General features: G+C 44.1%; 1 protein-coding gene across 1 annotated transcript in view; it reads right to left on the bottom strand.

The window, feature by feature from the left end:
* Positions 1-840: 840 nt before the first annotated feature.
* DKK2 (dickkopf WNT signaling pathway inhibitor 2) overlaps positions 841-12,844 on the bottom strand; it is a 219,961-nt gene continuing 207,957 nt past the window's right edge. Inside the window, exon 4 of the mRNA XM_069241195.1 lies at positions 841-1,480. Coding sequence (XP_069097296.1) covers positions 1,230-1,480 — 251 coding nt within the window. The 3' untranslated portion in view covers positions 841-1,229. The remainder of the gene's footprint in view (positions 1,481-12,844) is intronic.

Below are 12,844 nucleotides of genomic sequence, written 5' to 3'. Positions count from 1 at the left end.
GACACAAAATATTGCAAAGCAGCGTTTAGCGCTGCTTTGTGTTACTTTGCCACACAAACCAACGCAAATACCTATTTACGTTAGTTTGTGAATGCCAAAAAAAGTTAGCATTACAAAAAGCAACGCTAAACCCATGCTAAACCTTTAAGAATCTTGGCCTAGGTCTTCAAGATCAAACTAGATTGGACTCATTAATAAGAAAGAAATGTGGACATACAAGGGCAGAAGTCTTCTTTGTACCTATAGGCAGCATTGAAGCTACAAGTCTTTTCCCATCTGCAGAATCGAAGCAAGTCTACTTTGAAACTTGGTTGCTGAAGCAAGAAAAGCAGAGAAATCTTGGACAAGCAGGGCTCTCCGACCAAAGCATTATTATCTGATGATGTGAATTGAGTGGTGGTTGGGGGATGGTGTCCGTAGGCTGTGGATCAGACTGGACCTTAAAGTGGTAGACAGATGGTGTGGCAAAGGGTGGCCTTATGTAGTATGCATGACATTTTCAACTGTTACCTTTCTTTGATAAGAAGACAAAGGGAAAAGGGAGCAATTGAGTATTTGGGCAATACGGTCAAGACATTTCAGGTCAAATATCAGTCAGGCAGCATGATATGTTGCACTTTGTAGCTAGAAGAGTGACTTTGATTGAAACCTTTTTTACTTTGAACAGAGTAATGCAGTCTGGACAACCCCACTGCAAGGATCAGAATTACTACTAAGGATATTGTGCCTTTGGTTAGTTCACACAGCAGTGCTTGTATGCATCCCTATCTTCAGTTCATTCAAAAGATTATACTCTGTGATTTCTAGCCAGGTCTTACAGATCTCAATAGACTGTTCCTCTTCAAGTAGGTTTTATGTAGCAATATTTTAATTTGTTTTTCTAAAAAAAGAATACATTGTCAGTCACCTCTACCATAGGACAATATAGATAGTTGTAATGTCACTTGGCATCTACAGAGAGATAATAAATGACAATAGTTATCCTTGCTTTTTTAATATAATGGCACTTTCATGAATTGTTTACATTATTTACACAAACAAGTTGCATAGCGGAAAACTCCAGCTACCAAGGCACTGTCCAGCTTAGCTTTGGCAATGTCTGTTTTCTTTGCAATCCTTCCTTCATAGTCTGTCTTCTTATTTACAATCCTTGTATGTTCTACCAGGCAGCAATGCATTAAATACACAAATTCACAGTCTTTTGACATAGTGGCTTAGCCAAGGACCACTCAGATTTTCTGGCACACATGAAGTCTGGATTTCGATGAGTAGGTGGCATCTTTCCACACTTTGCAGGTCAGGCTTTTGGCACAGTCACACCGCTGAAAAATCTCTAAGCCATGGGATCCTTTCTTTCGTTGCTTGGTGCACACTTCACCTTGGTGCAATACTGGTTTGCAAATTTTGGTCCAGAAATGACGAGCACAGCAGAATCCGTCAATGCAGTCTGATGAGCGCAGGCAGTGGTCTCCCTCATGCCCTACCAAAAAAAATAAAAAGTAGTGAACATTGTGCTTTATGGCTACAGATCATTCCTGATAACAGCCGCTTGAATAATATAACACATGACCAAACTGCTGAGTTCCCAACAATTTACATTGCAGAATATTGCCAGAGCAAACACCATAATAGTCATCCTTAAACTAAATCGTATATGTGATCTCATATGTTGCCCAGCAAATATTATTAACCATAATCTTCCTTGACCATTGTTGTAAACTCATATACAGACAAGACACACTGGCCTGGTCTATGCTGCAACTCCTCTGTAACTTTATGCACCGGGTGCAGATGATTTCAGTGCAACCTATCATAAGGAATGAGTTGTCCACAGCACAGCTGTGAACTCTTGCCTGCCCTAACAACAGCACATTAGTGAAAAACAGAAAATCTGCTTGAAGCCACCAGTCCACCTTTCAGTGTGAAGGCAGCAACACAGCCTGTTTTTGGAAAGGGGGCAGAGATGCCCCTGTAAGTGGGAGCAGTGAGTGACTGCATTCGCCTGCAGGAGATGGTCTGAGGTTTTTATCGGATCCTCTTCCCTTCTTCCAAGAGGCCCGCATAGGGACTACACTGACTCTGTGCCATTGCTATTGTGGCACACAGTCAGTGCACCTCATGACAATCTCTTTGCCTCCGATCCTGTATCTGTAATATAGGGTAGGTGCTGAGGCAAAAAGTCCCTTCATTTGTGTAGGGCCACTCTCCCATAAAAATGAGGGATTTCCCCCTTGGGTTTGCACCAGCACTACATGTGTGCCAACATGATCAGTTAAACAGAAGGGGGTATGCAAGCATCTGCAATCCCTTTTGTAATACTAAAGTGATCCAGAGGTGCAAAACGCAGACATACACACACCAGTTGTGACCCCCATGGAGTCCCTCCTTCCCATCAAATATGTGAAGGGGCAGACTTAAGCAGTCAACTCAATCGATTTTTCAAAGACGGTATTGAAAACTCCCTGTCCACTCAAGAGCGTAATACATAAATGATGACTATGCAGCATATGATGTGCCCTGGACTTCATAACACATCAAGCAGGCCAGAACCCCACTGTTTTTAACAGCGAGGGCCATAAACAGTAGTCACCAGACAATATTTCACTGTCAATAAAATGGAGGTCTTCACATGGACGGAATGCAGCATCAGTGGGGTATTATACCCTGGTTGGCCGAGATCACAGTGAACCAAAGAAAATCTTATACCTTTATACATGCTCCTCTTCTTATACAAACATACCCGACCTTGGCAATCACTACTCTATTCTCATTGTATTTCTAGGGCGCCTCCACTTTCTCTCATAGAGAACACTTTAGAGAGGTGACATTGGCTGGTTCATGTTTTGCCAGTATGGCTAGTTCAAAGAACCTTTGCAGAAAAGAGTATTGGGTGGAACTGGTAAGAAAACACTAGGTATATTGGGGAAATTCATAGGACCTTAGAATACTGATAGGGGTAGATTTACTCATTTTTAGCATTGTAGCAATCAAATCTATGGTGTTCCTGGCACAAGTGTACAAACACAGCATAGGCGATATCTGTTTAGATTGGCCTTCTGTGGCTGCCCGGCCCTTTATCAGCTTTATTAAAGGCTGCCTTGTGCCAAACAGTGCCTCACAGAGGTGAGCATGCACTGTATAGCACAGGGTTTGCACTGGAAGCATACACTTCCAGTACAAATTCCAATGGCTAGATAAACATTGGATCCATTGCAGTTAAAATATGTTTCTTGTTAGCGCCTGCTACAAGGATGCCTTAGTTTTGGATGCAAAGCTTGACCTGGCTGACTTAGAAGAACAGACTTTGTGTCAGAAACTACAGGTGTTTGCAATGTAATGAACCCCTAATGCGCCCATGATGCAAAGTGGCACAAAGTGCTTTTTACACTGAAAAAAGGGTACCATTGGAGGCCAAAACACCTGTTGTGCTTGAAAATAAATACTAATGAATTGCTTTGTGTCATTTTGTGTCACATCACAATGTTACAAACTATTAGCAAATATGTGCCCCAGTGTGGTAGACAAGACCTGATCAGGTCACGGAACGTTACGTCAGTTTATTGTGATTTATTGCTATTTTGTAATTTAGCATTATAATAACAACACATGAGTTGGTGGAGCAAGAGGCTAAAATGCTACTAACCTTGTAAAATTAATAAATGAACCATGCTCATCACAATATTAAGGGCCCGAATGAGAGGCTGGTGGTCCGAAGACCGCCAGCCTTTTGTGGCTGTTGGACCGTTGTGACGGTCCGACTGCCACATTACGTGGTTGGTGGCCAGACCCTCTAACCTACCGCAATCCCCACCAGGATCTCAGATCCCAATGGGCTGACGGCGGTGCAGGTTGTAATCAGGCAGGGTGCCGCTGAACTTTGCGTCGCCCTGCCGATTACAACCACCACCATGAAAAGGCTTGCGAAGAACAAGTGCAGGGGGCCAAAAGGGGACCCTTGCACTGCGGCCCCCTGCCCAGCACCCTCTAAATGTGCATTGTCTGCTGTGCAGACAGTGCCCATTTCGAGGGTGCTGGTGCCCCCTGCGTGTGGCAGAATTGCCGCCAGCTCTATCACGAGCCGGAGACAATGCTGCCTCACCTTTCCCACTGGGCTGATGGGTGGGACCCTTGGATTCCGCCTGTCAGCCCAGTGGGAAAGTTGTAATATGGCCGACGGGGAGGTTGCCAGCACCGCAGTGACCTCCCCCTCTGGAGTTTGGCGGACGGGTGTTCTCATCTGCCAATCTCCTAATCGGTCCTTAAGTCTTTGAATTCAAACTATTGATACAACATTCGAGCTGAAAAAAATGGTAAAAAAACAAAGTTTTAATTGTTGATTCAGAAGAAGCACACATTAATTAAACTACTTAAAACTTTTAAAATACATATTATGTAAACCATCATAATATTAATAACTGAGATTTAGGTGAGATGAAGATTTCTATGACTAGAGTTGTGGCCAGAATTAGAATAGTAGTTGTAACAAAGGGGATTATTAATTTATTATTTGAGGTGAATAGTAGTCCACCACAAATAATAATGCCCCTATTCTTGTTAGGTCCAGATAAGGTTTCAGTAATATTAAGCCTGAGCTCAACCCCTGGTAGTTATGGCACAGAGAATACTGGCTTAACTTAAGAAAATCTGTAAAGCATTTAGGAGTACCAAAACAGATAAAAAGTCAAAACCACAACACAATAAAAATCGCTCTCCAATTTATAAAAATAGAGAATATTTTAATGAACAAAAAGAGACCAAAGCGACAAACATCCTATAGAGGAAACCAGAGATATGATTTTGTTTTTTTAATGTAAATAAAAATAGTGCCTAAACAGTGCAATTCACCAACCGCACTAGACCAGATGAAAGACAGGCGTTCGGGCTAAACACAATGGATAACTGGTTGGCTACAGTGCATAGGTTCATCATGTGGAAAGTTTACATTTGAACTTAAAACTTTTCTGGAGAAAAGGTGGTCGTCAACGAGTCATTGGCAGGCAAGCAGCAAGCTAGAATTTAACTGGGATTCAACAAAGTCAGGTTGCTGAAGAGTGGGCTTCCAGTGCTCATTGATGAAGACGGGAAAGCTCCAAGTAGGCAAAGGCTGAAATTTGTGCCCAGGAAGGGCTCGACATCTATCAGCTTCGGTGTTGCTGTTAGTAAAGCCCTCTACATTCGGACTTAGAAACTTATCTGGAAGTCACACATCTCCTTCAGTAGGAGAGACCAGGAAGTTGGATCTGACTGGCAATTCAACGTGAACAGCTTCAGCTCAACGACAGTCTCAGTCTTCCACTAGTTATTCATAGAAAAAGTTGACATAAAGTGTCTCAGTCCCAGCTTTTGCAGTTTGGACAGGAAGATCACACTAACACCAACCCTGGGCTCGAGGACTTCAGGAACAGCACTTGGGGTCGGGATTCACTCCAATAGAAGGCACCAGCAAGGTCCAGGGCATGTTCAATTGAAATTCGTCAGATGGCTCTTCAGAAAAGTGGTCTTCTTGCACTTTCTTTTTTTTTTATCCCTTTAGTTTAACAGGGGGTCAGCCACCTAACCTTGGAGTCCACTTCTTTATCCTGAGTACAATTGAAAACAGGTCCAGCCCTTATGTTTTCCCTTGCAGGTTAGAGCAGCATGTGCAGTCCTTTTTCTATCTTCCACAGGCTCAGCAGTGTTCTGAAGAGGGTGCCCGCGGGTTTTAATCCAATGCTAGCCTATGGGAGGGGGTGACTCCTGGCCCCTCCCTAATCAATAGGGAACATGTTCCCTGGGGTATCACTACTCACTTTTTTAGCAGTTCCTGTGTATCCTACAGCAAAAAATCCCACAGTGTGTCTCTCTACATAAACCCAAAATGGCAGGACCTTTCCTCCCTTGTGTGAAGCTCCTGTGCCCACCCTAGAGGTGTGGGCAAAACAATTTGCTAAATATCACCTGTGGTTACTCAAACCCAGTTCTGGGGCCAGCTCTTCTCTCACTGGGATTGGTACCTGGCTGGCTAGGACGACAGTAGAGGGGACAGGCACAGCTGGGCGCTACATCTGGCAGGACCCTTTGAAAATAATTATGTTCCTGGGCACTGACCTGACTGTCATCCTGTCCAATGAACAGGACACCTCCCCACACACAATCTCTTTGAAGCAGCTCTGGGAGCAAGTTCACACCTACAAGGAACAATTCAGCTCCTGGATGACAGTTGGAAGCTCAGACAAATGAGCGTCTACAGGCTATAGGTAGGCTTAAGGTAACTTGTTAAAATTAACTTTTGTAAAATATTTGTTACAAATCTGGATTTAGCAATTAATTGTAATTGTAATACATATTTTAAAAAGTCAAAGAATTAACTTTTTATCTGGTTTCTAGGCAGAGATAACTTTGTTAACTTTAATACAGTAACTCATTGTTTTCATATAGAACAGATAACCCTGCTAAAGTGAAAATAGTTGTTAGGGCACTGACATTCTAAGCACATGCTTGATATTAAATATTTACATGTTGTACTTTTAAATATCATGCACCCTTACTTATGGGCATTTAAGGCCTACTTCGGATTAACTTATTAATATTTAAAAGGAGGGTTTAAGCCTCTCAAGAGGTGTTATTTTGATGGGTCCAATTTGCAGTTTAAACCTGCATAGCTGAGTTACTGATTGGAAGCCTGCAGTCATGTTTTGCATTGTTACTTTTCTGGTGGCACAATGAGTGCTGCAATCCACTGGTGTCATTCCCCTTACAAGCCCACGGTACACAGGGTACCATATACTAGGGACTTATAGGTAAGTTAAAGGTGCCAATAAGGGTTTTAGCCAAATTTTGCATGTTTTAGGGGACATAGCACATTCACTGATCACTGGACAGATGTGTCTATGTGGGCAAAGTCCAACAACAGCAATAAAACCTAGCATAAAGTGTGGGTGACCATACAAAAAGGGGAAAAATTGATATTTTACTACAGTGATTTATGCAGGCACACTACTGTAAAGTATTAAATTACAAATACACTTAACAAAACATTTGATGATTATGGTACAAGACTACACGTAGGGTTTGTTACGAACACCTTTCCCCAAATATTTCAGGGCTGTAGAATGGCAGTGTATTCAGCTGCAGAACATTGTTGGGGAAAGATTAGCTAACTATTGAAATTATTATTTTAAAGTGAAAGAATTCAATTGAACAAGCTACTGGGTATAATTAAGGTTTTGTGGGCAGTCAATAAATCCTGGTAGAAAACCATCTGCCACATTTTCAATTCCCCACCTGGGAGATTTTTTTGCTAAAAGTGCTCTTGTTGATATTATGGGAGTACTTTCTGCAAAGTTGCATGGCAAGCTTGCTGGCATGTCAGGGCGGTCTGCTAGTAGTTATGTCACTTTGTATTTTGGGCTAAATGGGGGTTTCTATTTGGAAAGTAGTGGCCTGGCATGCAAAGAGTTTTACCCTTACTTGTGGGAGCTGCTCATGATTTTTAATACCTGCCACCACCACGCCATGCTACTATGCCGCCTAACTCAACAGTACCAATTACTTTGTGGTGAATGAACATCCAGCAAAAGATTTACAATGGCAGAGTCAGCCGAGACTCTGCCATCAGAATTTCAATATTCCTTCACCTGTACATGAAATAGGGGAGCTGGAGATTTGGAGGAGTAGTAAATCAGCTAGTTTCTGGCAGATGTTCAATAGGCACACCCTAAATGACTTAGGGCCACATGTACGAAAATTAGGTTTTGCCAGTCGCAAATTGTGAGCCTTAGCGACTCGCAAAACCTGATGTACAACAGTGTCAATTACACTGTTTGCGATTCCCAATGGGGTCGCAAATGACCTACCTCATAAATATTCATGAGGTAGGCCGCAATTTGCTACTCCATTGGGAATGGCTGCCCCTGCAGGGATGCACCATGTTTGTGACTGCTTTTAAATAAAGCAGTTTTTTTTTAAATGCAGCCCGTTTTCCTTAAAGGAAAACGGGATGCATTTCAAAAACAAAACTGAAAAGTTTTATTTTCATTTTTTCAGAGCAGGCAGTGGTCCGTGGGACTACTGCCTGCTCTGAAAAAACATTTTTGCTACCATTCACAAAGAGGAAGGGGCCTGTTTGTGAATGGGTTAGCATCAATTTGAAACTGGTGCTAGCTGCGTTTGTTTTGTGACTGCATTCACGGTCACAAAACAATCCTACATCGCACTGTGACTCGCAATTAGGAAGGGGGCTGCCCCCTCCTAATTGCGACTTGCAAACCTATTTTGTGATCCGGTACATAGATTAGCGAATCTCAAAATAGGGTCTGTACAGACCAAAATGCTTTTTTCTTGTCGCAAACAGCCCGATCCTGTGAATCAGGCCATTTGCGACAAGAGAAATGGTATGTACATCTGGCCCTAAGTGAAGTCAAAAGTATACAGTGACAGTCAAGTAGTTTTAATCAAATGTTTCTATCAATAGACCCTTTTGAACACCTCCTTCCACTGTAAACCACTACATATGACTATTTCTGCTCCCTATGCTACATTTCTCTTTTCTCACTGCACAGGAACCTTGCTTGCTTTACCTTGTTAGGGTTTAAAGTGTTGTGGTATAGGATAGGTCCTGGGACAGAGAGGAAGAGTTGTATCTAGAAATGGAAAAAATCCCTGGAGCAGTCCTGTTACTTTATGTCACTGATGTTCATACACAGTGTCACATTCTACCATGGGGCTGCTTACAGTGGCCCACTTAGGTTCCTGAAGCTTAGGATGTGCTGTTCTGTTTCAGTGAGGTGTTTGACTGTGCAGAGCAGTGAAAGTGCATTCAATAGTTTGCACTGGTTTAGTGTGATATGCTTTCAGAAAAAGAAGACTCAATGGCTTTCTAAGTGAGCAGGGACCGAAACAGCAAAACACTCAACAGTTTGTGAAGAAAGCCATTGACCTGGTGGACTGGGAGTTGCTCTGGGCAAAGATAGCTATTATGAAATTTAATGTATCCTTAACTCCTTCTCAAGGTCATTTCACACTTCTTATTCCTACACCCGTGCACAAGTGGTTCTACATGGAGAGCACACCAGTCAATACTATTTCAGTGTGGCACATGGTAAGGACACCCTTTGTCTCTGTTGCTCTTTTTACTATATGTTGGAGACTCAGTACTATAAGGAAAACTAAAGTATTACAGATTGTGTCCCGGGACTACATAGTAAGATCTTCTTCTATGTTGACAACATTGTGCCCATCCTGCAGGCTAGTTAAGAGAATGTCACTGAGATATGAAAACATATCTCAAAATTCAAAAATGCATCGGGATACACAATAAATACAACCAGAACAGAGTTTATTGAGTGCATGCTGAGAGAGAAAAACTCCCTGTAGGAATGCAATCTCTTGATCTTACAATACCAAAGAGATAATCAACAGGAACAGCCGAACATTTGATGTAATCTACCACTATTATTAATTGAAAAATATGATCTTTGTTAGACTTGGCATTCTTGGTGTGGTTTTCACTGACTTTTTGCCTTCTGAATGCCTGTTTTTCTGACTTCATTTTTGCTGCCCTTATTATTCTATGGACTTGACCTCTGCTAACCAGTGCTAAAGTGAAGGTGTTCTGTACTCTAAAACATAGTTATATTGGCATATTTAATTTACTTGTTAGTCCCTAGTGAAGTAGCGTATATGTGCCCACCGCCGCCAAATTAAATGCTACTAGTGGACCTGCAGCACTGATTATGCTCCCCCACTACAGTAGCCCTTTAAATGTGTCTGAGGCCTGCCACTGTGTGTGCAGTTTTAAAGTGCCCTTTTGAACTGGCAATTGCATCCACTTGCCAGGCCGAAACCTTCCTTTATTTATTACATAGAAGTCACCCCTAAGGTGGGCCCTAGTTAGCCCCAAGGGCAGGGTACAGTGTATTTAAAAGATTGGACATGTACATTTAAATTTCACATGTCCTGGTAGTGAAAAACTGTTACTTTTGTTTTTCACTACTGCGAGGCCTATCTCTCCCTTAGGTTAACATTGGAGTTACTTTGAAGCAGCCTTTAGGTGTAACTTACAATTGGGGAAAGATGAAAATTTGGAATTCTGTGTGTAAGTAAATTCCTCCTTGGCATGGTTACCCCCTGACTTTTTGCCTTTGCTGATGCTAAGTTTTGATTTGAAAATGTGCTGAGGCCTGCTAACCAGGCCCCAGCACCAGTGCTCTTTCCCTAACCTGTACTTTTGTTTCCACAATTGGCACACCCTGGCATCCAGGTAAGTCCCTTGTAACTGGTACCCCTGGTACCAAGGGCCCTGATGCCAGGGAAGGTCTCTAAGGGCTGCAGCATGTCTTATGCCACCCTGGGGACCCCTCACTCAGCACAGACACACTGCTTGTCAGCTTGTGTGTGCTGGTGGGGATAAAAAGACTAAGTCGACATGGCATTCCCCTCAGGGTGCCATGACAACCTCACACTGCCTGCAGGTATAGATAAGTCACCCCTCTAGCAGGCCTTACAGCCCTAAGGCAGGGTGCACTATACCATAGGTGAGGGCATAAGTGCATGAGCATTATGCCCCTACAGTGTCTAAGCAAAACCTTAGACATTGTAAGTGCAGGGTAGCCATAAGAGTATATGGTCTGGGAGTCTGTCATGCACGAACTCCACAGCACCATAATGGCTACACTGAAAACTGTGAAGTTTGATATCAAACTTCTCAGCACAATAAATGCACACTGATGCCAGTGTACATTTTATTGTAACATACACCCCAGAGGGCACCTTAGAGGTGCCCCCTGAAACCTTAACCGACTACTCATGTAGGCTGACTGGTTTTAGCACCCTGCCACACTCCAGACATGTTGCTGGCCACATGGGGAGAGTGCCTTTGTCACTCTGTGGCTAGTAACAAAGCCTGTACTGGGTGGAGATGCTTATCACTTCCCCCTGCAGGAACTGTAACACCTGGCGGTGAGCCTCAAAGGCTCACCCCCTATGTTACAGCACCCCAGGCATTCCAGCTAGTGGAGTTGCCCGCCCCCTCCGGCCACTGCCCCACTTTGGGCGGCAAGGCCGGAGGAGATAATGAGAAAAACAAGGAGGAGTCATTGGCCAGTCAGGACAGCCCCTAAGGTGTCCTGAGCTGAGGTGACTTTGACTTTTAGAAATCCTCCATCTTACAGATGGAGGATTCCCCCAATAGGATTAGGGATGTGCCCCCCTCCCCTCAGGGAGGAGGCACAAAGAGGGTGTACCCACCCTCAGGGCTAGTAGCCTTTGGCTACTAACCCACCAGACCTAAACATGCCCTTAAATTTAGTATTTAAGGGCTCTCCAGAACCTAGGAACTCAGATTCCTGCAACCTAAAAAGAAGAGGACTGCTAAGCTGAAAAACCCTGCAGAGAAGACGGAGACACCAACTGCTTTGGCCCCAGCTCTACTGGCCTGTCTCCCCACTTCTAAAGACACTGCTCCAGCGACGCTTTCCACAGGGACCAGCGACCTCTGAATCCTCAGAGGACTGCCCTGCATCTAGAAGGACCAAGAACTCCTGAGGACAGCGGCTCTGTTCACCAAAGACTGCAACTTTGCAACAAAGAAGCAACTTTGAAACAATTCGTGTTTCCCGCCGGAAGTGTGAGACTTGGCACTCTGCACCCGACGCCCCCGGCTCGACTTGTGGAGAACAAACACTTCAGGGAGGACTCCCCGGCGACTGCGAGACCGTGAGTAGCCAGAGTTGACCCCCCTGAGCTCCCACAGCGACGCCTGCAGAGGGAATCCCGAGGCTCCCCCTGACCGTGACTGCCTACTTCTAAGAACCCGACGCCTGGTAGGGACACTGCACCCGCAGCCCCAGGACCTGAAGGATCCGACCTCCAGTGCAGGAGCGACCCCCAGGTGGCCCTCTCCCTTGCCCAGGTGGTGGCTACCCCGAGGAGCCCCCCCCCCTTGCCTGCCTGCATCGCTGAAGAGACCCCTTGGTCTCCCATTGCTTTCTATTTCAAACCCGACGCTTGTTTGCACACTGCACCCGGCCGCCCCGTGCGCTGAGGGTGTACTTTCTGTGTGGACTCGTGTCCCCCCCCGGTGCCCTACAAAACCCCCCTGGTCTGCCCTCCGAAGACGTGGGCACTTACCTGCTGGCAGGCTGGAACTGGGGCACCCCCTTCTCCATTGAAGCCTATACGTTTTGGGCACCACTTTGACCTCTGCACCTGACCGGCCCTGAGCTGCTGGTGTGGTACCGTTGGGGTTGCTCTGAACCCCCAACGGTGGGCTACCTTGGACCCAAACTTGAACCCCGTAGGTGGTTTACTTACCTGCAAAAACTAACAAACTCTTACTCCCCCCAGGAACTGTTGAAAATTGCACTGTGTCTAGTTTTAAAATAGCTATATGTGATTTAAGTGAAAACTGTATATGCTATTTTGCTAATTCAAAGTTCCTAAAGTACCTACCTGCAATACCTTTCATTTGAAGTATTACATGTAAATCTTGAACCTGTGGTTCTTAAAATAAACTAAGAAAATATATTTTTCTGTACAAAAACCTATTGGCCTGGAATTGTCTCTGAGTGTGTGTTCCTCATTTATTGCTTGTGTGTGTACAACAAGTGCTTAACACTACCCTCTGATATGCCTACTGCTCGACCACACTACCACAAAATAGAGCATTAGAATTATCTCTTTTTGCAACTATCTTACCTCTAAGGGGAACCCTTAGACTCTGTGCATACAATTCCTTACTTTGAAATAGTGCATACAGAGACAACTTCCTACACTGTGTCTGTGGACTCACAACTTAAAATCACAACGTATGGCGACCTTGGATTTTAAATTGTGAATCTGAATGTGCCACCTTTTGAAAATTTGC

This window comes from Pleurodeles waltl, chromosome 1_2, assembly GCF_031143425.1.
Source record: "Pleurodeles waltl isolate 20211129_DDA chromosome 1_2, aPleWal1.hap1.20221129, whole genome shotgun sequence".
NCBI classification, from domain to species: domain Eukaryota; kingdom Metazoa; phylum Chordata; class Amphibia; order Caudata; family Salamandridae; genus Pleurodeles; species Pleurodeles waltl.
Note: the sequence above shows the minus strand (reverse complement) of the source record. Positions and strands in the feature narration are given on the sequence as shown.